This window comes from Leptodactylus fuscus, chromosome 5 (genome assembly GCF_031893055.1).
Source record: "Leptodactylus fuscus isolate aLepFus1 chromosome 5, aLepFus1.hap2, whole genome shotgun sequence".
Lineage (NCBI taxonomy): Eukaryota > Metazoa > Chordata > Amphibia > Anura > Leptodactylidae > Leptodactylus > Leptodactylus fuscus.
The window spans coordinates 208,203,985-208,230,900 of record NC_134269.1 but is presented as its reverse complement, the minus strand read 5'-3'; the positions used below and the strand labels follow the sequence as shown (position 1 = coordinate 208,230,900).

At 47.5% G+C, this 26,916-nt stretch overlaps 1 protein-coding gene across 3 annotated transcripts in view; it reads right to left on the bottom strand.

Moving 5' to 3' along the window:
• Nucleotides 1-26,916, bottom strand: part of PACSIN2 (protein kinase C and casein kinase substrate in neurons 2) — a 50,908-nt gene that overhangs the window by 7,931 nt on the left and 16,061 nt on the right. The window contains exons 1-4 of one of the 3 annotated variants that reach the window (XM_075275114.1): nucleotides 23,381-23,595; nucleotides 11,638-11,771; nucleotides 990-1,146; nucleotides 303-538 (exon numbers count right to left, since the gene is read on the bottom strand). In XM_075275114.1, the coding sequence (XP_075131215.1) occupies nucleotides 303-538; nucleotides 990-1,146; nucleotides 11,638-11,697 (453 nt within the window). In that variant the 5' untranslated portion in view covers nucleotides 11,698-11,771; nucleotides 23,381-23,595. Of the gene's footprint in view, nucleotides 1-302; nucleotides 539-989; nucleotides 1,147-11,637; nucleotides 11,772-23,380; nucleotides 23,596-26,916 lie in introns of those variants that run through there. The other 2 variants (XM_075275116.1, XM_075275115.1) reach the window with 2 other exon arrangements.

The window sequence follows — 26,916 nt, the reverse complement described above, 5'->3', positions numbered from 1 at the left end:
CCTACAGATCAGTTACTCTCAGCAGCAGCGGCACTTGGGAGATTGACATCATATGAATTCATCATGTAGCCTATCAGCAGCTCAGTCTCATTGAAGCAATTTGGGCTGAGCTGCAATACCAAGCACAGCCACTATACAATAGACGGCACTGTGCTTGATATTCAGTGTAGAGGCTGCAGCGATCACCTGAACATTATAGTTGATCTCAAATTAAAAACCTCAATATTTGACTCCTAAAACCCCCCATAAAGTTGGAGATCCCCTTACAGTGCACATTTTACCCCATAGACCATCTCTCTCACCTCTTTCAGCTTCTTCGCCCACGGCTTCTGTGCTTTCCTGAAGCCGTCTTCAGCTTCTTTGGTCTCCTTAAAGCCTCCCATCATCTGTTTGTGGTAGGCCTCCTTCTGCCAGTTCTTCACCTTCTCGAAGTCGTCATTCATCAGTGCGTTCTTCACCTCTAGGTGGAGCTCACTGACTTTCTCCGCTTCGGTCATCAAGGCGTGCCAGGCCTTCTCTACAGTGCCGTACTGAGGCCCTAGAAGAGGCAAAGAGGACGGATTTCAGCTCTGGAGTATTGCGAATGCAGCTCTGGGCTGGAGCAGAAGAATATCCCACCATATAAACAGAGGGATATAAACACTATAAATAACGTTACACTTACATACAGCCTGTATTATGCTCCAGAGCTGCACTCATAATTCTGCCAACTAGGACAGACAGATTTTTCCTACCGCGCTTGGCACAAACGTGATATAAGGGTTATTTTTGGAAATGCAAATTGTGAAATAAAGTGGTGTGCAGACACTGGACAAGCAAGTGACGGCCGGGCGTCTATCATTTGCATGCAGCTGCGGAGGAGAATGGGATATAATGGAGCCTGTAACTGTATATGGAGATAAGCTCCTGTATATGACCCACTCGACACGCGATCCTAGGTCATATCGGGTACCCACGAGCATAACAAGTCTCCCGAATTCGTGCCTTACCTTTCTCCACGAGTTGCTTCCACCTCTTTGCCCATTCCGTCAGCTGCTGTGCGTACGCCTTCTCGATTTTCGCCCGCTCGTGAATACAGTTCATTAAGTCGTTGCAGAGCCTGTGCCCATCATCTATCCTCTTCACTGCTCGCTTGTAATTGCCGATCTGTCGAAAATAATAAAATTGCGTAATCGTTTCAATTAAAAAAAATAAAAAAATCTACCGTTTCATGTACACAGCTGCTATTCAGAACAGTGTATCGCTATGGTTAGTAATAAACATGCAAGGTGGATTCTGCAGTTTTCTGTAGGGTCACGGGCCCTCCCAATAAGTGGGCCCTGGTTTATGTCCCAACTACTGGTTGTCAAAGTGGCCAAAAAGGTGAGTTTGTCAAATCTATATGAATAGGTATTGCAATAAAAGGGGGCTATGACGCCCCCCCGATGGTGATTGAGGTCACATTTTGGAGCAAGGAGAAGCAGTAACAAGTGTGTTAGGTTATGGCGCACCCACAGACTATTAAGGCCACCCTCGTGGGACGGCGATCGGCTTTACACGTCGCAGTAATAGCAGAGACCGTAATAAAACTCCATTGACTATGATGGTACCCTACTGCATCGGGGGCGATATATCCGCCTCCGACACCTTCGTCAATCTTTCATCTACCGCATTAAAAAAAATGAGTTAAGGGATTCCGCCCGCGCAGTTGTACGCCATCGACTAATGAACTCGACTGGGAAATTACTCCGCACATTTTGTTTTCATCTGTGAGTGACAGGTGGGGGGATGGGAGGAGGGGGATTCAGTCTGGGAACAAGTTGTAGACTGGCAAAAACACAAGCTGATATTAGAACGTGCAATAGATTGGTCTGAGCTCAGCAGACAGAAAAGGAAAAGTTCTCCCTGTCCCAATAGAAATAAGTCCCCTTTATGATCCTCATTTACATGTCACAGTCATTGGTACAGTAAGATCGCTCCTCTTCACTTGATTTTCCTCTCTTTTCATCTCTTCCTGGAGTTTCCTTACTTTTCTGCTTCCTTCACATCTGCTCAAGTTTCCTCCTATTCTTCAGCTTTATGTTGTCTTGAGCTCTGCCTTTCCCTTCTTATCCTACGTACTAACTGTACAATCCCTTTAAGTGACTTCTCCTTATACTGATAACCACTTTCCCTCTCCATTTCCCCTTGTTTCTGCTCCCCTTTTCCACCTTCCACACTTTTTCCTCAATTCTCTTCCCTACTTCTCTCCCTTCCATACCTTCCCCATTGTCCTTGCTTTTCGGCTCTTCCCTTCCCTCCACCTGCCTCCATATCCCCCTCCATTACAGCTTTCCGTCGTTCTGACCCTTGCCATTCACGTTCTTTGTTTTCTTGCTGTACAATGCCTTTAAGTGAACGCTCCTTAGACTGATAAGATCTACTTTTTGGCTTCTCCTTTCCCTTTCACACCATTTCCTTACTTCTCTCCCCATTTCTTGCTTTTCTTCTCCTTTGCCCATTTTTCCTGTCCTCTCCACACAATTTCCTCGCTTTTCTTCTTTCTCTTAACTTTCCACTTTCTTCCCCACGTCGCTTGCTTGCCATCTCTTGCTTCTCCTCTCCCTTCCTACTTCTTCCCCATTTCCTTCCCTTGACCCATCTCTTGCTTCTCTGCCATCTTCTCACCAGCTCCTTCTTTTCTCTTGATTTTCCTTTCCCTTCTTCTCCCCTAGCTTCTTTACTCTTCTATTATTCCTCTTTTCTTCTCCTTTTTCTCTCACTTCCAGACTTCTCCTTTTCCTCCTCCCATCACCTGACCCATCTTCCACCTTCTCTCCAGCTTTAATCTATCCTCGCCTTTTCCTCTCTTCTCCTTCCCCCTTTCCCTTCCCTCTTCCAGTCTACCCCTCCATCTTTTACCTTCCCTCCATCTTCCATCTTACCCCTTGCCGTTCCCTTCTCCTTTCCCGTCACCTCCTCCATCTTCCCTCCAGCTTTACCGTACCCCTCGTCCTTCCCTTTCTTCTCCTTTCCTCCATCTTCCACCTTTCCCCTCGTCATTCCCTTTCTTCTCCTTTCCTCCATCTTCCACCTTTCCCCTCGTCATTCCCCTTCTTCTCTTTTCTCCTTCCCTCCATCTTCCACCTTTCCCCTTGCCATTCCCCTTCTTCTCTTTTCTCCTTCCCTCCATCTTCCACCTTTCCCCTTGCCATTCCCCTTCTTCTCTTTTCTCCTTCCCTCCATCTTCCACCTTTCCCCTCGCCATTCCCTTTCTTCTCTCTTCTCCTTTTCCTTCTCTCCATCTTCCACCTTTTCCCTCGTCGTTCCCTTTCTTCTCTCTTCTCTTTCCCTCCATCTTCCACCTTACCCCTCGCTGTTCCCTTTCTTCTCTCTTCTCCTTCCCTCCATCTTCCACCTTTCCCCTCGCCGTTCCCTTTCTTCTCTTCTCCTTCCCTCCATCTTCCACCTTTCCCCTCACCGTTCCCTTTCTTCTCTCTTCTCCTTCCCTCCATCTTCCACCTTTCCCCTCGCCGTTCCCTTTCGACTCTTTTCTCCTTCCCTCCATCTTTCACCTTACCCCTGGCCGTTCCCTTTCTTCTCTTTTCTCCTTTTCCTTCCCTCCATCTTCCACCTTTCCCCTCGTCGTTCCCTTCCTTCTCTCTTCTCCTTTTCCTTCCCTCCATCTTCCACCTTTCCCCTCGCCGTTCCCTTTCTTCTCTAGCCACTATGCCTTTAAGTGACTGCTCCCTACCTAGATAACATCTCCTTAGCACATAGTGGAACATTCTTTACATATCAGTATTGCTGAGTGGGGAGAGCGTCCATCCTAACCTCATAGATGGAGTCATTGCTCGGGGACCAGAGCCCTACAAATGTCTGTGTACAGATCAGGTTGGACAAGTCTCCCCCCGCCCGCCCGCCCGCTCTCTGGTTATGTAACCTCTCATCCCTGTACAAACACTTGGCGCTCGGCAGAAAGCTCCTCTTGTTATATCCCGGCTCCTGCTTGCACAAGAGACAAGTGTCGCTGAAGGAGGACTGCGGACTATCAACCTATAGAAACTGTACATAACCCAAATTCCTGCCATATAATCCGGAGCCAAACAAGGCGGCGTTAACCCCGCAGCTCCCAAGACTCATCGCCGCGCTCCTTAAATAGCCTGGCTTACGGATTTGAGGAATTACTCATCACAAGACGTGTCAGGTACATCTGGATCGTATATTTTTAAACAGCGGCAAAATAGCGCTGATGGGTAACAAACAAGTAAACACCATGTTCTTAAAGCGGCCCGAACCCCCCCGCCCGCCCCGCGCTCTTTGTACTGCAATGGAAAAAAAAAAAACTGCAAATGCAAAGCTTCTTCCCCACGTTTTAATCTCTCTCTGTCAAATATCACCATGACAACATAAAAACGTGACCGGGAGGGAGGGGGAGGGATCGAAAAAAAAAATTTGTAAAAAAAATAAAAAAAATTTGGTATTTAACATAGATGAGTCTCGAAGTGGTTACCGGTGAGTAGATCCTCTGCCGGGTGTAGAGTCTACTAAGGGTTACACTTCAGAGTCCTCGTATCGGATCATCGCCGAAACTCGCCCCTCCCCTCCCCCACAAGCCAAAAATTATGCAAGGTGGAAAAACAAACATCTTAAAGGAAGGTCTACATAAGAAGACGGGAGCAAAGACACCACGTAAAGGTGTACGACCGTTGGGTACGAAGGGGACTTTGCTTCCCAAATCCCTTGTGGTTATTCTAGACCACCTTGGTTATAGCAATAACGTTCCCTAACCCACGTGGCCCATCAATGGTGGCCAAGTGGCCCACATGCTGCGGCCGTGGAAATGGTGACGCCACTAGAGCAGCGGTAGGTCTTTTTGGTATTCTATGGCAATCTCCTTCCCTTTTCGCAACACGCCAAGCTTTATTTGGTTGCAAGGGACCCTAAAGACCAATTTTTTAAAAAAGAAAATGGCTGAGGAGTTCCCGTTGTCCCCTGAAAACAATGGTTCTTTGGGGGCGTAATCGAAATCCCGTCTCACAAAGAGGGAGTGGAAAAAAAAAAGGCAGGGGCAGGGGTGACCAGTCAGGGGTCACAACCGGTTAATAAGACTGACATGACAGATCAGTTTTTGGATGGACCTTTACAATCATGTTTCGGGATTCGCAAAAACAGCAATGGTGTGTATCCAACCTAAATATGCAAAAACATCTCGGTGTGACCATGACCCAAGTCGTGGCTGGACAAGTGACCACAAGAGCCACTCAGACCTCAAGGTGTAACCCCCAAATTCTTGACCAGGCAATGAGAAGGTCCATAGAAAATCAATGAAAAGAAAAAGTTAGGCTCCAACAGCGGGTTTCTTGGTGTATAGGCTACCTGGCTCCAGAGACTTATCGAGTCCTGATCTAATTTATATTATGCAAGTCTTTTCTAAAAAGGTCAAGGGTGTAGAGAAGGGTAGAGGGGCCCTCATATAGAGAAGGGTAGAGTGGGCCATCGTAGAGAAGGGTAGAGTGGGCCATCGTAGAGAAGGGTAGAGTGGGCCATCGTAGAGAAGGGCAGAGTGGGCCATCGTAGAGAAGGGCAGAGTGGGCCATCGTAGAGAAGGGCAGAGTGGGCTCTCGTAGAGAAGGGTAGAGTGGCCCTCGTAGAGAAGGGTAGAGTGGGCTTTCGTAGAGAAGGGTAAAGTGGCCCTCGTAGAGAAGGGTAGAGTGGCCCTCGTAGAGAAGGGTAGAGTGGCCCTCGTAGAGAAGGGTAGAGTGGGCTCTCGTAGAGAAGGGTAGAGTGGGCTCTCGTAGAGAAGGGTAGAGTGGCCCTCGTAGAGAAGGGTAGAGTGGGCCATCGTAGAGAAGGGTAGAGTGGGCTCTCGTAGAGAAGGGTAGAGTGGACTCTCGTAGAGAAGGGTAGAGTGGACTCTCATAGAGAAGGGTAGAGTGGCCCTCGTAGAGAAGGGTAGAGTGGCCCTCGTAGAGAAGGGTAGAGTGGGCCATCGTAGAGAAGGGTAGAGTGGGCTCTCGTAGAGAAGGGTAGAGTGGACTCTCGTAGAGAAGGGTAGAGTGGGCTCCTGTAGAGAAGGGTAGAGTGGGCTCCTGTAGAGAAGGGTAGAGTGGGCTCTCGTGGAGAAGGGTAGAGTGGGCTCCTGTAGAGAAGGGTAGAGTGGGCTCTCGTGGAGAAGGGTAGAGTGGGCTCCCGTAGAGAAGGGTAGAGTGGGCTCTCGTGGAGAAGGGTAGAGTGGCCTCTCGTAGAGAAGGGTAGAGTGGCCCTTGTGGAGAAGGGTAGAGTGGGCTCTCGTAGAGAAGGGTAGAGTGGGCTCTCATAGAGAAGGGTAGAGTGGGCTCTCATAGAGAAGGGTAGAGTGGGCTCTCATAGAGAAGGGTAGAGTGGGCTCTCATAGAGAAGGGTAGAGTGGGCTCTCATAGATAAGGGTAAAGTGGGCTCTCAGAGAAGGGTAGAGTGGGCTCTCATAGAGAAGGGTAGAGTGGGCTCTCATAGAGAAGGGTAGAGTGGGCTCTCATAGAGAAGGGTAGAGTGGGCTCTCATAGAGAAGGGTAAAGTGGGCTCTTGTAGAGAAGGGTAGAGTGGGCTCTCATAGAGAAGGGTAGAGTGGGCTCTCATAGAGAAGGGTAAAGTGGGCTCTCGTAGAGAAGGGTAGAGTGGGCTCTCATAGAGAAGGGTAGAGTGGGCCCTCGTAGGGAAGGCTATAGCGGCCTTCGTAGAGAAAGGTAGAATGGCCCTCTTCCAAAAACCATCAAAGAAAGGAATCCGGGTGAGCTGTAGCCCTGAAAAAAAGAGGGCAAGGAGGATATTAGCGGAAAGAAATCCATCTCAAGATATGGCAAGTTTTTAAGGAATCAGTAAAGTGGCATCTCTTAAGAGTCGAAGGTCCACAAGGTGAGGGAGGAGCACAACACACAGCGAGAAAGTAGAGCAATACAAAGCTTCATTCACTTCAAGGCAGAGAGAGGAATTTATATACTGGTGCCAAAAAATTCTCAAAAGTCCTGTTCATCTGCCTAGCGTTCGGGCTATAAATTGGGCCCCTAAACCCTGGAAGGGGGAGGGATAGATTGTGAGTTAATATACATTTCATCCATTAAGCCGGTATTCACATGACGCAGTTTTCAGCTTGGAATTACCAGACTTTTCTTGCCGTTTCATTCTTATTTTTCAAAAAGTTGGCCTTATTATAAGATAACTACAATCTACTCGGCATCCACAGCAACAAAATACTGGAGGAGAAGGTTTCTGATGCAGCAAGCTGCCTCCCAGCCCAATATAAAGAAGCTTAAAGGGACTCTCCAGAAACACCCCAACTAAGGGCCCAGTAGTCAGTACTCTATAAACCTTGCTGTATTGGGGAGCAACCCTCCATGCATGGACTTCTGAGTGTTTATACAAGGAAACCAATAGGGGGGAGGCAGAGATGCAGTGGAGGGAAAAATTAACAGCCTGAACCAATGATGAGACAGGTGGGCGTGTCTTAGACTACCATATACTCCCAGCAAGCACAATGGCTATGCTGTAGTCACAGATCACAGCTCTAGTTTCCTGGAGATAAATTTAAAGGAGCAAAATCTGATGGGGCTGAGCAGCAATCCATACCAATGATGAGACGGGGGGGGGGGGGGGGGGGGTCTTAGACTACCTCAGACTTTATAGTTAGCATTGTAAGTCAGATTAAAGCTGTGGTTTACTGAAGATGAGCTAAAAGGCAGCTAAGGAGCAAGATCTACGGGGGAGGAAGAGCAGCAACCAACCAATAATAGGACAGGGGGCGTGTCTCAGACTACCCTGTACTCTCCTTAGTCACAGATCACAACTTATGGGAGGTAAAAACCAACCAAACAGCAAGAACTGAGTAAAGTAAACAACAGGCGGTTATCTCCTTTGGATACGGACTTGCATATAACTTCTGACCCAAGGATTGGACATGCCCTTTAAGACACCTACTGCAGATTCAAGATGGAGGCTAACGGCTAAATGTTAGGACTTAAGTTACTCTATTGATTACTATAGGGGGGTGTAATGATCCCCCTCCCATGTATTTTATCTCGTGGCACCGCTCTAGTATAACAAGTCATTAAAATGCCGTTCCCTGCGAGGTGTTAAAGGGCCATTGACTGCGTATAGCGGTGAAATGAGAAGCAGACTTAACGGATAGTATTACAGGAAGGTCCTCCCGGGCACCCCATGTGTGTATACACGAAACCCTGCAATGTTTCCTAACAGCTTCCACTCAGACAGGCCCGAGGCCTCATTGACATGCAGAGCTGACAGAGGAACAAGTCATAGTCCTCCAGCGTGCGGTGGTGGAGAACAGCCAGGCCTCTGTTGGGTGGAATCTGATAGCGGCGATGTGAATAAATTCAGCGTGACCTCCAGTTCTCCATCCACAGAAGTGGAGAAAACACTTGTCCTATTGTGACCCAGTTTTCCCCTTCTATCTCCATCACTGCTCGATGGAAAATCCACCTCCTGGTCGGCCATGTTGTCTCCACGTGCATTTGCTATAGCAGAGGACACATGGTCTATCATCTTATGGGATGGTCAACTGGAATGGTTAGAACCGCAGTTTGTGCTCCGGAGCTTCCAAAAAGTTGGAAGCATAATCCGCCATTTTGGAGACTTTGGTCACCAAGAATAAACCATCTGGTAAATAGGCCCCATCTTTCATTCTCGTAAAAGTGAAGGTCCATGGTTCTCAACTTTTTGGCCATATTGAGTATGGGGGAAGTTGGGAAGAATAGCTATCAGCCAACCAAGCTTTTGGCCACCATCTTTTGCAGAATTGATGACCCTCACCTTGACCCCCACACATCACGCTTACATTGACAGTGGGTTCTATGGTGGCATCTACCCAGTCCCAGCTCTCAAACCAGGACTCCTTGTCCATCGTAGCATGGACACTATTGGACCTTTCTCCAATGGTCTCCACCTCACCCCTCAACTTCTTCTGTCTGCCAGAGGGTTCCCGAACTTCGTTACTAATTCTTAAAGGGCCAATGAGTGCTCACTCCAACAATTGCACAGTCAATCCTCAACGCCTAGAACCTAATTAAAGCAGTCTCAATGTCCAGGTGATGCCTGAGCAACACAGGTTCCTAGCTTCAATTTCTCTCTCTGTATTTTAACCTCTTGTCTCTGTCTCCATCTCCATCTACCACCTGCCCTAAACATATATTCTGCCTGCCTTTGACCCCCTACTTGACTACTGCCCTGCCTGATCCTTGGCGCTTTGCATTGGCATCAACTTGGTCAGCTACCACCATGACCACCCAATATTCTCCATGCAATGAAGTCCAGATCCCCGTACGGGGTATAAAAGAGTAGGCTGCATAGACAACACCCCAAAGCCAAAGCGGTTAATGACACGATGTGCCCACCACCTTCTGTCACCCATTAGTTTAGCACTGCAATGGCAACCAATGCGATAACCAAGACCCACGCCACCAGGCGGGTCTCCTATGTGGCCAAACAAAGATTCCTTAGCATGCTAGGAGTTGTAATTCTGCGCCAGCTGGAGTCTAACAGGTTGCAGACCCCGGCCTCGCACCGTAGTCATACAGCTACATTCCAGAACATGGGAAAGCTTCCTTTCTCTTGCTAATAAGTTCCTCTCGGAGCGGGATCCTGGCCGTCTATGACTCACGGTAATTGTTACAAGTTTCCTACAAAACTTCCAGATGACTTCACGTCATGGTTTTCCTGCGAGAACAATGCAAAGAGACAAGGGAACACAGCTCAGCAAATTTCAGCTAACGCAAAGCAGATGCATCGCGAAGGCGATTAGATGCGAGGAAGCCGATACTGCGAGGGATGGAGGACTTAAAGGGGCTACGGCCAAGGCTCTGAAGACAGCACGGGCCTGCTTATAAGGAATACAACCGCCAATTAAAACCAGATTGAGAAATCTATCACTTTTTGTACATGTAGGGGAATGGGGGGGGGGCGGCCATCTTGCCTGAGCTCAGTCAACGCTCCAATCGCATGTGGGACACAAGAGCCACGTACACCACATGACCAGTTATCACCTATCCTCTGCATAGGCAAGACCTTTTAATCTCAGGACACCCCCTTTAACCTCTGTATAGACAAGTTCCAAATTTCATAATGAGTAAGAGTCTTGCGTCAAAGACGTCTGAGGGTGCCAAGTTTCTATAAACTTTATCGCCCTGATCATTGTACATGTTCATAGTATCACGGCTCATTGCTTGTTTCAAAAAGACCACCGTGGCCAATATAAGAATATCCTTTTCTCAAACTTTATTTATAAATAACATTCCACCCTCATACAACTTTAACCTTCTTCCTAATAGAAGTAGGCAATGTTATAGGCAACCAAATCGGAACCGGGCACCTTTCTGTGTAAAATAGTCACATATAGAAGTGTCCAGTAGTACAACCCTTGACCATACACCCCCATTAGGGTTCACAGACAGGATGCAGCAGGTTCTCCATTCTGTTAGTTAGAGCAAAGCCACCACCAGCGTGGGTCTCGAGCACAGTGCCATATAATACGCCATCCCACCCCACCCCAGTACAGTAACAGTCACAATGTGGTCGCTCTGTGGCTTCCTCTGGTGATACCACATGAAAGTCATTCATAAAAGTCTATATAAATCTTTAAGGAAGCCCTCAGGCAGGGAGGATGCGTGATATTACATAAAGCCTGTGGTGGCGGAGGACTTCCTAGTAGATGTACTCTCATACCAGGAATGAATGGTAAAGGTGCACTACGTGAAGTCACGCAACCCTGAAATACTGAAAAAAGGTCTCTGCCATATAAACTTCCAAAATCTGCTGGTAGGCCGCCTTTAAGACAGGGGTCTGGGTTTTGTTTGTTCTGCACTTTTTTTTTTTAAAGGAATACACACCAAGAGCCAAGGCTCGGCTACAATGGGTCCAAAAACGACCCCGCTTGGAGCCACTAGGGTCTATTTCTTATGAGATGACTACAAATAACCCATTAGATCTGATCGATCATACATCCCGAGTGTACAGGGAGAGCTTTCTAGACCTCTGGAGGCCCAAGGAGCCCCACTGTGCTGGAATAACCCTTTAAATGGGTTCTTCCCACTTATCCCCCATTTACAGGATGATCGCTGAAGGTCCAACTGCGGAGACCCCGAGAGTGGGATAGTGTTGCGCTTGCGTGACCGCTGCTCCGTTCACATCTATGGGATTTCTGGAACAGCGATCAGTCCCGCAGAAGTGAATGGAGGGGTCAGGCATGTGCTCCATGAGGTGCACAGGGACCTGCATTCTTTTAACCTGCGGAGGTCTGGTCCGTTAGAATATCCTGTGGATGGGGAAATAAGTATCAATCCTGGGAACACACCCTTAAAGGGGTTGTCAAGGCCTTATATATTGGATGATCTATCATCCTTGGGATTGTAAGGGATCGGACACCTGGCTGAAGAGGCCACGGCGTTCATGCGAGCACAGCGCCGAATATATAGTAGTGGTTGTGCTTGGTATTGCAGCTCAGCCCCATTCAATTGCTGCTGTGACTGATGAACATGAAATCACCAGCACAGGGAAGAGATCGGTACTTAACTTCATCCAGGGGTCCCGGGAGTCAGACCCCACTACTCAATATATAAGTCCTGGCAAACCCCTTTAAAGACTGGTGAATCAAAATTTCCGTTAATAAAATAAACCTTGCAACGTTTTTACCTCCCAGAAACTGTCGCTGGACACTTCAACCCCGACGGCGTCGTCGTAGTTTCCAGACATGATTTCTGAAGACGGAAAGCAGAATGAAGTAGACTGGCGAAGGGCTCGTGTTCTCTCCTATAGACAGTCAGTACCTGCGGGGAGACAATAGGGGATTACTATACAAATACCCGCAGATGGAACGTTCTTACTTTTCTATTATTTACACCAAAATATCTGAAGTCGAAACATTTAGGGTAATTTTTACAGTGCAGGGCAGGTCATGCATATGTAAGCCCCAGAAAATCCCTTTAAGGCGGCCATACTAGATCCTATCTAGAACGCAAGGGCTTGAATGTAGCAGGTTTCCACATATACTGTCCCCCTAATAGGGCAGATGGACCGGGGTAGAACGTCACCCATGAACAACCCATGTACATGAGTATGTATACTCTGCCCTATTACGGATATTCGCCTAAACTCCTTTGCATTGTGCCGAGGACACAGAATCCAGGTCACCCCGCTCACCTGCAACCTGCGCAGACAATGAGTGAAAGTGACAGCACAGGACGCTGCGACTTAACTGCACGGAACAATTGTTTCCCCGGGTAAAGGAAGACCGAGCGGCAGAATGGCAGCCAACCTTATAATGACTGTTTGCACTGGGAAAGCAAAGAAAGACGAACACAACCTTCTACAAGAGAACCGGCCGCACTGAAGAGCCGAGAGGCCGACCACAAACCACTTCCAGAGCGTTACTTTAAAGGGGATGCTGCAGCTGTGTAAGGTTCACTGTACAGAATATTAAGGGTTAAATCCCTCTGAAATCTTGCCTCATGCAATCTGGAGCAGAACAGGCTCCAGTGACAACGTGCACGATGCAAGGTTCATGCAGGGAACAAAGTTGCATGCACAGAACCTATATAGTCCTGGTGGCACCCTCAAAGACTAGAGCTTCTGAGGCACCGCCAACCACGACGATGGGGGCTGCTGCGGCACCACCAACTACGACGAGGGTGCTGAGGCACCACCAATGACGACGAGGGTGCTGAGGCGCCACCAAAAACGATTGAAATCTTGCCTCATGTTACTGGAGCCTGTTCTGCTCCAGATTGCAACGTGCACGATGCAAGGTTCATGCATGGGACAAAGTTGCATGCACAGAACCCATATAGTCCTGGTGGCACCCTCAAAGACTAGGGCTGCTGCGGCACCGACGACGAGGGCTGCTGTGGCAGCGCCAACAACGACGAGGGCTGCTGCGGCACCGTCAATGACGATGAGGGCTGCTGCGGCACCATCAATGACGATGAGGGCTGCTGCGGCACCGCCAACGACGAGTCTGTGGCAGTGGCACTACCAAAGAGGAGGCTGCTGCATTAGTCAGCTGCTGCAGCCTTAGGGACCTTCCCCCCCACTGCTTGTTTACAGCGTTGACAGTTCACGTTAAGCCCCACCTACTTGGCCAAGGTCCATTCCAATCACACAGTCCCCAGGTAAAGATGGAGGACAGATTTTTCTAACCTTTTAGAGCCAGAGAGTCTTCTAAGCAGTCAGTACTGGATTTTACTGTCCCCTTAAATCCGAGCACCATCAGAGGTCACGACACCAGGTTGTCACAGGTCACTTCATCACGTTGTCAGACTTCATAAGAGCTACTTTGTAGTGAACATTTCTACAAGCTGATATGGACGGTCTGTCCGACACGTGACCCCTGCTGTATGACCAAGTCTGACCAGGGACGTACAGACTAACAACCCATCGAACAAACGAAAACTAAAGGTTACCCCCTCCCTCGGCTCAACATGTCCAAGTCTAGTCAGCAACGACTTGGAGATGTCAAATTTTAATAGCCTCTACCAAGGTGTCAGTTGTATCTCGAGAGGGTCATTGACATTGAGATCACTTTGGAGCGAAAAAGCTGTGGCTGTCTAGACAGCTGCCTGACATCAGCGCACTCGCTGCGGCTCATTTGGTCGGCAGAATTAAAGGGCGACTAAAGTCAACGCCGGTAATGACTGGCTACCTGAGACACTCACTCATCTTTAGAGGAATCGCCGACATTACTAATAGGAGTCAATCTCTGTCTGCTCTGACTGGACACGTATCATGTACTCAGCTTAGCTGCAAATTAATGGCTTCTTTATGCAAAGCTTTTTCTTGCTGTTGGTTAATGGCCTTTTAATACGAGAACGGCTCGAGATTTTTTTTTATAATCCTAAGGCTTTATATTAATGCCCATCTAGGGTCAGAAGAAAATCCTCTCCATGATCATGGCTGCACGAGAACAATGGCGCATCAAAATACAACAACGGATTAAAAGAAATGGGGTTACTACGTCTTTAAAGGGGACCTTTCATCGCCTCCACTAACTCCAATTCTTTACATCCCACAAAAGCTGCCGCTTCCCCGATTACAGAACAGTTGGAATTTTTTCTCTAGCCCACACCTATCCCGAGCAATTGGTTCTGTTAGTTTCAGCACCTGATAGGCTGCCTTCGAGTGGGCGGTCCTGAGCTGCAGCAGGTAGTCAGGGACGGCCCACCCAACAACAGAGAGCATGACTGTGTGGTAAATAGGATTGCTCGGGATTGGAAGGGGCTAGAGAAAAAATTCCAAGTGCGTCGGAATCGGTGGAGCGGCACCTATTAAAGGATGCAAAGAGTGGGAGTGGGTGGAGATGGTAAAACCTCCCCTTTAAAGAGAAAATAAATTCAAAACTAATTGACATAATATCAGGTGGAGGACAAATTGGAGTCCTCTTCAATTTCGTAGGTCAGAATCCCTTTCTTTTTGGCTGTACCACTGTATGCCTATACAGTACATGTCAGGAAGTCCTTCAGATGTAATGTGAACAAGGCTAAGGATCTACATCCTGACAGGTCTTGTGACTACCAATTACTGCAATTTACTAAAATAACAATAATGAGGAGAAAGTGTGAAGCCGGCACATCTGCAAGCTCACGTTATAGCGGAATGACTCGATAACCCTCCTCCATTCATGTAGCCTCCCCTCCAATTAAATCCTATTGACTCAGAAAAGCGCTGAGAGGGCTTAAGTCACCTGATCTGGGTTTTAACACATTTAAGCCTTTCAGCACTACAGATGCTCCGAGCAGAGAGCACTGTCAAGGTCTTAATAGAGCCATGTAAATTATAGGATATTAGGGCAAGACAAGGTGGAGGACGAAGGAACCGGGAGAGGGAGGATTTAAGCGCAGATTCTCAACATAGATGACGCTTAAAGGGGGACTCCGTCTTTCATATCCTATCTGTGATTCAGACCCAGCAGGTGACTACTCTGGATCATACTTGCTAACAGTTTTTATACTCAGTGACCTGAAAACAAACATGGGCATGGTTTAGGCCAAATTGCATCAAAATGGACATAAACTGACCCCCTATTTGACACTTAAATATAGTTAAGCAGGTTATATTTGCACACACTCGAGTCAGAGTTACGCAGAAGGGTTGTTCGCACTTTAAGTCGACCATAAAGCATCACCCCGATGACCAGATATAATCTGTGGGGAAACCTGGCAACAAATGCTCAATTTCCACGTACTGCTCCTACAGGTGAAAAGTAGTATTACAACATGTCCACTCATAAGAACGGGTTGTCCGTGTAATAAATGAACCAAACGCTCCTTGTTACCATTTTCCACCCCTGTCTGAACAGGGACCCCTTTAATTAGCCAAGAGGTTAGGGAAATGGGTTTGATAGAGGAATAACGCTTTAAAGGGAGTCTCTCACCAGATCCCAACTTATCATAGATGGATAGGTTAGGGTCACCGGAACTGAATGGAGTTTTCCCCTTGTGAATCGGACGCTCTGTCGTAGAGTTATCGTTGTTTTAAGAATATGCAAATGAGCTGTGGGCAATGGCGGCGCCCACATGACTGACACAAACGGCAATATCTCGGCAACGGAGGGAGCGATTCACGTGGGGAAAACGCCGTTTGATTCAGGTGACCCTAACCTATCCTGGGTTGATATGTTGGGGTCTGGTAATAGACTCCCTTTAAGTGCCCATTGAGAGGGTGGTCTGCAGTCACGTAGGCCTGTACCTACAGTAACATCATCCTACATCGGGTGAGATGGGCAAGCAAAAAGTTTACCCCATAGCTAAAAAACTGTAAGCGATGTCGTTGGACTCGTAGCTATTAACACTACAAATCCCAGCAGTCGCAGACCCATGTTATAGCTTGCGCTTCTCGCAGGCGGTGCGAGCAATGAGACTGAAACAAGTAAAACAAAAGCCATGATGTACCGCGTAGTAAACGAACGCGCGCTGGAAATAACAGGGAGATGAATGAGCTGCCTAGAAAGACGCCGTGGAACACGCAACCCATCGAAGAAAGAAGCGTCTGCGGCGGCACAATAGAAAAGGAAGCGGCGCTTGGATCAAGGTCGCCCTCCCCTCCGTCAGGTAACGCCGCAGCCGCCTCGGTGGTTTTTCTTACTTTTTACTAAACACATGTGCAGAACGCCCCAGGCCGCCGGCGAGCAGCCATAGCAACAGAGGAGGGAATAGATGGGGTCTTGTTGTACAGAGAGGGTTATAAATAGCCCAGAGTATGAAATGCCATCCGCGCCGGGCAGCACTGACTCACCCAGCGTGCTGGAATGCAATTAACAATCCCAATAAATCCAACCGGGGAAGAGGCGCCATGACGAGCGTACCGAATGGCAAGGTTAATGGGACGACGCAGGACCGTAAGCAGGTGCGAAGGCCGCTGTACAGACGGATTCGTAGCAAAGGAGAAATTCAGAATTTTCGTGATCATACATCTTCGTCGGCTATTCCTCTAGACTTGGCCATGCACATGCAATCTTGGTTCGGCCGAGCATGCATGTGTATGGAGTAAGTCACTGCCGGACACCGCTGGTAGAAACTTATGTCAACTGCAAAGGAAAGGATCGGGCCTTAAAGGGATTCTACATTTTTTCTCGATCACACGTAGAAATAGCCTTAAGAAAGGCTATTCTTCTCCTACCTTTAGATGTCTTCTCCACGCCGCTGTTCCATAGTAATCCCGGTTTTTGTCTGTATGCAAATGAGTTCTCTGGCAGCACTGGGGGCGGTCCCCAGCGCTCAAACAGCACTGGGGGCGTGCCCAATGCTTCGAGAGAAATCTCCATCATCTTCAGGAACGGCGTCTCTGCACGTCTTCTTCCGGAGCTGGGTTCAAATGTGTAGGCCACGGGGGATGCCCCCAGTGCTGCAAGAGAACTCATTTGCATACAGACGAAAATCGGGTTTTCTACTGAACGGCGGCGTGGAAAAGAAATCTAATGGTAGGTACAGAGTAGCCTTTCTTAAGGCTATTCCTACGTGTTAGCGAGAAAAAAATGTTATTTTAATGATAGGATCCCTTTAAGCTATAACGACATGCAGCTCCCATAGACATGATATAGTTGGCCGTGTCCTCCTGAAGTTGAAGTTAAAGGGACGGTCCACATTGCAAAAACCTATTTTATACACCCCATTGTGAAATTCCTTGTTCATAGAGGGGACGGTCGGGACCTCTGTTCAGGATCCTCAACCCTCGGCCGGTGGTGAATGGATTCTCTCCTGTCCTGTGTTATATAGACAACCTAAGGATTGGAACTGGCATTGTGTAATGCTTTACATCCCCTGTGGGGGCACTGCAGGGAAACTCAGCAGTTACAATCAGGTTTCCTACAGCTGATCTCTAGGGGGCTAAGTGACTTTGTGACACTTTTGGTGGCCTGGTCATTGAGTGGGTAGTCATCATTGTCAAAGCCATAGGTGGGACCAGTAGACTGGACCATCACTGACGTCAAGTGGTCACGTGCCTCCTTCCCAGTGGACACACGTGGACTGGCACATTTTGGGAATTACTAAAGCCTATTACTGTAAGGTGGATGCACCCCATTATAGATCCTGCAGGGGAGTTGGGCATTTGGGTGACGGTTGTGTGATGGATATCAGCGTGAAGAGAGCCGAGCTGAACTACTGCAGCTTTACGATTGCAGCTCTGAGTGCACGAGAAGAGCAAGAATGTAATCCCCGTATAAAGAGCAACGAGAAAGAAAAACCTGCAGATCTTCCTTTTATGGAAAGAACGCAAGTCAGGAGAGGTCTGCCAAGAACATCCCGATCATGTAATTATAATGGGCACACAGAGCGAGAGCGCCGAAACCACTGATATGGAACAACCACAGCAGCCTGATGGGAAATCACAGGAACGCGCTGTGTACGGCGAGAGCAGGCTGTCCATACACACGGCACGAGGGCCGGCTATCTGTCCACATGGCACGAGAACATACTGATCAGGAAAGTATCATCGCAACAAGGGGAGTGGGCACTGCACTACACCAGACTACCAGGGACACAAGCATCAACCAAGAAAACCCCCCGACCCCATCAAGACATTAACTACTCAGTGCCCTAAGACATAGGTACAAAGACATAGGTACCTCCAAATCACCAAAGGAACAGGCACTGACCTATACAGCACTCTAGACCACCAGGGGTGCAAGCACTAACACAATAGATGCCATAAACCCCTCCAGTGCCCTAAGCCACCAGGCAATAAACCCAGTGATACCCTACTATAATAGTGAAGGGGGGATTAATCCCTGTAGTATCCACTAGGCCACCAGGACCGCAGGCATTGGGCACCCCCTCCAGTACACTAGGCCCCCAGAATTAACCTTTCCAGGGCTTTAGACCACCACAGAAACAGGCACTAAGTTTTCTAGAAACATAAGTCACTAGGCACACTAACCCTAGGCCATCAGGACAACCAATCTTAACCCTCAGGTGATCAGAAAGGCCGGCATTAGTCCGTCCAGCACCCTTGGCTCCCAGGGAAGCAGCCATTAAACTCCTCCAATACCCAAGGCCACCAGTGAAACGGGTGCAGAGCTCTCCACTACTCCGGACTACTTTGGCCATTGAATAGCCTACACTACCCACCAGGACAGCTGGTATGAACGGTTCCATGACCCTGGGCCACCAGAGAAGCAGACACTGACCCCTCCAGTACCCTATGTTACCAGGAAAGTAGGTATAAACTCCTCCAGTACTGTGGGATAGAAGGCGTTAACCAGGGAGGATGCAAACAATAGGCCCTCAGGACACCAGGGCATTAGGTCGTCACCCCTCAGGTAGCCTAGAACATCAGACAAGCACGCAGACCATCAGGGACATTCGCCGCTGCACCGAGGTAGCGCTGCTCCAAAAACCGTGTCATTTCAGGATAAAATGTGAAAGGTAAAAGGGACAAAAGTGGAAGGAGATGAGGGAGGTAGAAAGACTAAAGATAGGGACAAAGATCTGCAGAGAGTCTTCAAGAGAAATACAAGATGTCAGAAGTTATTAAGATGTATATAAAGGACAGAACCGTGTACCAAGGAGAGAACATGAGAACCGGGAAATTCTCAGAGAAATCCCTAAAAATATCATAAGAAGGACTTGGCAGAGACTTATATCAGCGGAGCAGAAGAAGAAGTAGTCACATAGGCATGCTGTAGCTCGAGAATGGTGAGCGCAGCTCTGGAGTATAATACAGGATAAGTGATGTAATGTATGTACACAGTGACTGTACCAGCAGAATAGTGAGCGCAGCTCTGGAGTATAATACAGGATAAGTAATGTAATGTATGTACACATTGACTGCACCAGCAGAATAGTGAGCGCAGCTCTGGAGTATAATACAGGATAAGTGATGTAATGTATGTACACAGTGACTGTACCAGCAGAATAGTGAGTGCAGCTCTGGAGTATAATACAGGAGAAGTAATGTAATGTATGTGCACATTGACTGCACCAGCAGAATAGTGAGTGCAGCTCTGGAGTATAATACAGGATAAGTAATGTAATGTATGTACACATTGACTGCACCAGCAGAATAGTGAGTGCAGCTCTGGAGTATAATACAGGATAAGTAATGTATGTACACAGTGACTGCACCAGCAGAATAGTGAGCGCAGCTCTGGAGTATAATACAGGATAAGTAATGTAATGTATGTACACAGTGACTGTACCAGCAGAATAGTGAGCGCAGCTCTGGAGTATAATACAGGATAAGTAATGTAATGTATGTACACAGTGACTGCACCAGCAGAATAGTGAGCGCAGCTCTGGAGTATAATACAGGATAAGTAATGTATGTACACAGTGACTGCACCAGCAGAATAGTGAGCGCAGCTCTGGAGTATAATACAGGATAAGTAATGTATGTATGTACACAGTGACTGTACCAGCAGAATAGTGAGCGCAGCTCTGGGGTATAATACAGGATAAGTAATGTAATGTATGTACACAGTGACTGCACCAGCAGAACAGTGAGCGCAGCTCTGGAGTATAATACAGGATAAGTAATGTAATGTATGTACACAGTGACTGCACCAGCAGAATAGTGAGCGCAGCTCTGGAGTATAATACAGGATAAGTAATATAATGTATGTACACAGTGACTGCACCAGCAGAATAGTGAGCGCAGCTCTGGAGTATAATACAGGATAAGTAATGTAATGTATGTACACAGTGACTGTACCAGCAGAATAGTGAGTGCAGCTCTGGAGTATAATACAGGATAAGTAATGTAATGTATGTACACAGTGACTGCACCAGCAGAATAGTGAGCGCAGCTCTGGAGTAGAATACAGGATAAGTAATGTAATGTATGTACACAGTGACTGTACCAGCAGAATAGTGAGCGCAGCTCTGGAGTATAATACGGGATAAGTAATGTAATGTATGTACATAGTGACTGTACCAGCAGAATAGTGAGTGCAGCTCTGGAGTATAATACAGGATAAGTAATGTAATGTATGTACACAGTGACTGCACCAGCAGAATAGTGAGCGCAGCTCTGGAGTAGAATACAGGATAAGTAATGTAATGTATGTACACAGTGACTGCACCAGCAGAATAGTGAGCACAGCTCTGGAGTAGAATACAGGATAAGTAATGTAATGTATGTACACAGTGACTGTACCAGCAGAATAGTGAGCGCAGCTCTGGAGTAGAACATTCGAAGGAGGATGAAAACCATCTAGAGTCAGTCAGTGGGCAGTCTGGAACTGGTTAATCCGCATGAATGAATCGGCTACTACAGACTGTCAATGACAGCTATGAATTTACAATGCAGCCGCCACATCCAGGCTTCTACACCGCAGAGCCAGTGAACAATAACCGCACTGTCAGTGCTCAGTTTAGGAGGAAATGTCTATACAAACCAATTATGGATTTCATGGAAGATTTTCCATCGCTGTCAACCATTTAAATACTGAAACAAACATATAGAATAGGATGTGCAGGACAGCACACAGAGCACAGGACTAGGATACCCCGCAGGCACTGACGGTGCGATCAAGTGACTGCCCCAAGTCCTTCTCCCCGGACAGTCAGCAAAGAGCCCTTTAATTGGGCGATACTGCAGCTATTGCATAGTATTACATGGCGACCATTCAGATGAATAGCTATCTATCTGTGTATACAAGGACGGCCAGAAGCCAAGGCAGCGAAATGTAAGGGCCTCTATGATGTGCGTAGTCCGTAATAGGACAGGGGCCATAGTCAAGACACCCCTTTAAAGGGATCATCCCAATTGGACTTCTATGGCATATCCATAAGTACCTGCCAGTGGCGGTTCCTAAACGTAGCCTCCATATCCAGACGGACAATGAATGGACGGGTGGTCATGCACGAACGGACTGGTCCCATAGGTGGTCTAGAGACAGGGGGTGGGGGAGGTGGGGGGTGGGCAGAGGGGTACCTGGCAGGGAAGAAGCGCTAGATCAGGTCATACTAAAGGTTTTGTTTTTATGCAGGACTTCCAGTTTCGGATTATCCGTGCAACAGAATCCCCAACATCAAAATCTGCCATTTTCACCACGTAACATTTAATTATCGCCGTCGTATCCGCGAGATTCTCAGACTAAGAGCCGCGTGACTACAGTGACTTCTCGTGAAGGAAATCGGGAGCAATAAACCCGAATTACAGAAGATTTGTAGAAATCCCATTTTATTACGATAAGCTCTTCCTATAATAATGTTATTTGTCTGCTCCAGACGTTGCCCAGGAATTCGCCGCGGCCAGACGACCAGATCCAGACACTGAACAAGTCAGGCGGAAGATCGGAGCAGACGTGTCACACTATTGACTATGGAGAGGATGCCTTAAAGGGTTTAGATAGCACCAAAGTCCACCCCCTTAAAGGGGATAGCTTATCGCTCAGGTGTAACCTCCTTAAAGGGGGAAATTTCTGCTTGCGGGACTTCGTGCGCAAACCACACGGACCCCATTATAGTCTACGGTGTCCAGGGGTTTCCTTAGGTAACCGCTTTTTTATGCGTATAGGTTTCCATTCAGAGAACTCCCCGAACGCAGATGTGAACTGGGCCGGAGACATTTCTGCCAAATTCACATATACCTGCTTAAGGAGTCAATGGCGGGCGTACTTATGTGTATAGGAGCGCAGTCACACATAGCTGGGGAGCCAAATAGCAAAACCCCTCACTCCTATACGATATAAAGGGCAGCTGCAGACTGGTCCCCGCAGAATATTCCTCCCATGTGTTTACCGCCACATAATGTATTCAGTAACACTACCTACATACAGCAGATGGGAGATACAACCAAGGGGTGAAGCGTGGGGGCGGAAAAAAAAACCCGCCATCCCTGCCCCTCCAATATCTCTGTAATAAAATTATCAGCCCCACAACTACCTATAGATTTATGGCAGGTTACAGCTATGACTCCGGAGCAACAGATATCAGATATGGCGGGATCGAGATGACCCTACAATACGGCCGCTAATCTGACTTACCTCGCTGCTGACTGCGGTATAACACATTATATAATATGTATATATGGTACGGAGGGAAAGGGTTAATGCAATAAGTTTACTTTACTTATAGGAACAGCCAAAGTATACGGAAAGTCCATAATGTGCTGATCTGAATTGACTATAGTGCGTGTGTGCGTGTGTGTGTATCTGTGTGTATATATATATATATATATATATATATATATATATATATATATTTATTATGTATGGTCACTACTATATATATTTGTATGTACACATGTAGCTACTATAGTTGCACACAGTAGTAGTATATATTACTGAACTATATACCTATAGTATTATAGTAATACATGGACATTACTAAACTGAACATGTATTGACTGTATATACACACAGTATATAATGTATAAGTACTAAACTGACATATACAAGCACAGTATATCTATATTTGTGCTTACATCACTAGACTGACTTGTATATACACGTCTACTATCCAGTCTAGTAATGTACACAGATATATAGTGTATACATACCGTTATATATACACATGTACCATCTGTGTACAATTCAGTTTAGTAATGTATACAAGGATATATTAAACATACACAGTATATATCTGAATTGTACACACAGTATATACAGATTTTCCATGTACATTACATACACCAGACACCCACGCAGCAGAGCCCAATTTGTTCCGATGACATACCCCATAAGACAATCCGCACACACATACGCTCGCCCCGCGGAGTACACTATGAGCTCTGCTACACGGCTCCCCACACTCCGGGTAATAAAGGCCACTTCTCCAGCATCTGGATATGAGGAGGGGGAATAAGCCGGTGCCGGGAGAGAATTACTGACAGATTAGAGGGGAGAGAAGAAAAGGCTGCACCTGACCTGTAGGGTGGCAGATGGCAGCGCTGTTGTTGGGGGGAGGCAGCAGTGTGTGACATTCAGGCTCCGGGTACTTACAGGCGGGTGCTGGTGGCGCGGTGCTGTCGCTGCATCCTTGGCGTTCAGCCTGCGGGCACCTGCATTACTCCTGCACCGCTGCGGTGACCTTTTCCATGGGCACAATCCTCAGTGTGCCCGTTTCATCATTTCCTGTGTGCAGCCGAAATCCTTGCAGCTCAGGGTAAGGTCATTCCTGCATACTGCAGCAGGAATTCCGCACCCAGCCCCCTCCTCCCCCTCCTCCTCCTCCTGGCTGCTGCCAGCGCTGTGACATGTTTACATATTGCAGCAGAGGCAGCAGCAGCGCCCGCCCCTACACAGGTATAGGGACACGTCAAATCTACAACGCAGCAACGCAACGCTCTCATTCACACCGGGGAGAACCGCAGAATATTCATGGCGTGACGGCCCTGGAAGACGGAGTGCTAGATTAAAATAATATTACATACAAAAAAAATATATAAATATAAATAATATATATTTTTATATAAATATATATTTATTATATATAGTATTATTTATACATTTATATAATATCATACACACGCGCACACATACATACAAGCACGCACACACATACATACATACAAGCACGCACACACATACATACATACAAGCGCACGCACATACACGCGCGCGCACACACAAGCACGCGCGCGCACACACAAAAGCGCGCGCGCACACACAAAAGCGCGCGCACACACACAAAAGCGCGCGCACACACACAAAAGCGCGCGCACACACACAAAAGCGCGCGCACACACACAAAAGCGCGCGCACACACACAAAAGCGCGCGCACACACACAAAAGCGCGCGCACACACACAAAAGCGCGCGCACACACACAAAAGCGCGCGCACACACACAAAAGCGCGCGCACACACACAAAAGCGCGCACACACACAAAAGCGCGCACACACACAAAAGCGCGCACACACACAAAAGCGCGCACACACACAAAAGCGCGCACACACACAAAAGCGCGCACACACACAAAAGCGCGCACACACACAAAAGCGCGCACACACACAAAAGCGCGCACACACACAAAAGCGCGCACACACACAAAAGCGCGCACACACACACACAAAAGCGCGCACACACACACAAAAGCGCGCACACACACACACAAAAGCGCGCACACACACACAAAAGCGCACGCACACACACATACGCACACACACACAGTAAAAAAAATATGCAAATTATTGTCCAGGATGTAATTAGGAGAACAGATACATACATACATACATACATACGCACACACACATACACACTAATAATATATATGTATAGTGTATACATCCCACCGATTCTAGATTAAAGGAATTTTACGTCATATAATCTTCTGACTGCGGAGCTTGCAATCTAATGTCGGACACGGAGAGGTCAGCGTCCTTCACGCCAACGCCCTCGCTATATATTATACTCAGATTCCAGGTAGAGCCAGCTATAAATATGTCCCCACAATAGGGACCTTTGTCCCTTACGGCCGAGACCAGGAAGCGCTGAGCACAAGTCTATGAGGCTGCTGACTATTTAATAAAAGGAGATGTTTTTAGAAAAACAAGGCGAGATCGAAAAATCAACACAAGACGACCTCGGAGCGAGGTTGTCTGCCGAAAAGACGAGGCTGCGAAAATATACACGGCTGTCATTTATCTGTAGTGTGCGTATTCCATATAATAATCCCCCCCCAGCCCCCGCCACCGCGACACCTTAAAGCCAGCTTAAAAATGACATGAAACGGCCCATTGTTCTGGGTGACAAGTCACAACATGGCCACCATGGGATCAAAAAGTCAATTATGTGGTTTTACAGGTCACGGGAAGAGGACGCAGTCAGAGATGACAGGAAAATGATGAAAAAAGAAGTATAGGCCAATATAATGGATGGGGAGGGGGTTCGGGGAGTCACCGGGACTGGTATTTTACGCAGGTGCACCAGTGGGGGGCGCATCCTCGGCGCAAACCTTCACCAGCTCCATATGGGGCTTTCAGTTCAAAAGCAATGAACACCAGAGAGAACCTGACATGAGACAAGAATGAGCAACCAATCAGAGCTCAGCTTACACTTCTGACACTGCTGTGGTAAAATGAAAGCTGAGCTCTGATTGGTTGCGAAGGGCAACAGAGACAGTTCTGGAAAATGAGGCCTCAGGCCTACTCTCGGTTAGCAAGGCAGTACTCATAGTGTTTGTATGTTGGCAGCACTGAGCGGGTGACTACACCACAATCCCAAATAACGCCAAAAACGTACCCAGCTTCTACGTATAGCGCCGTCCGGCAATACATACAGCTCCGATTCTTTACTGTGAAGCTTTTAGACGAGACCAACTGTATTTATTTATTTATTTATTTCTTGGGGGGGGGGGGGGTGCATTTTTTTTTAAAGGGGATGTCCAGGAAGTATACATTTACTGATTTACTGACCTGGTCGCAGGGTTTCCGGTGACATCATGACCTATAGGTCATGTGATTTAAGGAAACGTTCAGCTACTTGAATCGCGCGCCCGTGATCTCATTGCTAAGTCATTACCTGCGCTATAGGGGGCTGGCTTTGCTATAGTCAGCCTTCCCCAACACATAGGCAATTATCTACGAGATCAGGGACGGGGTGGGTCCATCAAAAGCATCCCCGCCACCAGGTAAGTAAATTAATACGCCTTGGACAACCCCTTTAAAGTTTTGGACTCTCTACTACACTATCTTCTTCTCTTGACTTCAGCACTATGTCTCCCAGAAAAAGGTTTAAAAACTCCATAACTAGGAAATTCAGAGTTGACATCGTTCCTACTCAAACATGTTGAATTTCAATATGCCCAATCCTTCGTTCTTAAAGGGGTTGTTCGGTAATCACATATTTTCGCCAGGAAGGAGGTGGTGTCCCAGGCGCATTCAGCGCACATGACCAATGAGGCCAATCATTGACCTACGGGAAGACACCTAGGACGTCACCTGTACCTGTCACCTTTAGGCCGCCGATTGGCCTCAGTGGTCACATGTGGCAAGGACTTCCACCAGAACAGGACCCCGTGTGCCACTGGAACAGAGAACCATCTAGGACAGTGGAGTACCAGAAACGGAAAAGTATGGCTAGATAAGCTACCACCACAGGTGTCTGACACCAGGCCTCCCCATTCAAAACACAGGCATGCTCTTGTAAACTGACCCTGTAGGTGTACGGGGAAGACATACGTAATAGATTCAGAAGACCAATGCGTGCTCAGCCACTGGTCAAACATCTCACCAACATGACCAGTTCCACGCAACCCTACTATTAGATAAGAGAACTCGGAGACACCATGGAGTCCGTCTTACAAAACGAGTCAAGTCCTGTTATTACCACAAATATATGATTACAGTGTCCCGGCCCTACTGAGGTATGGATGTTCCCAATAATATTGGAGAGCTGAAAATTATAATTAACATTTCTAAAATTAAATCGGGTACACACCCACCGGCTCGCCACTCCCTGGAAAAACGAGAAGATAAACCTGAGGATAGAACACATGGAAGAACATGAGGGAACGTGACTACTGATATCACCACAAC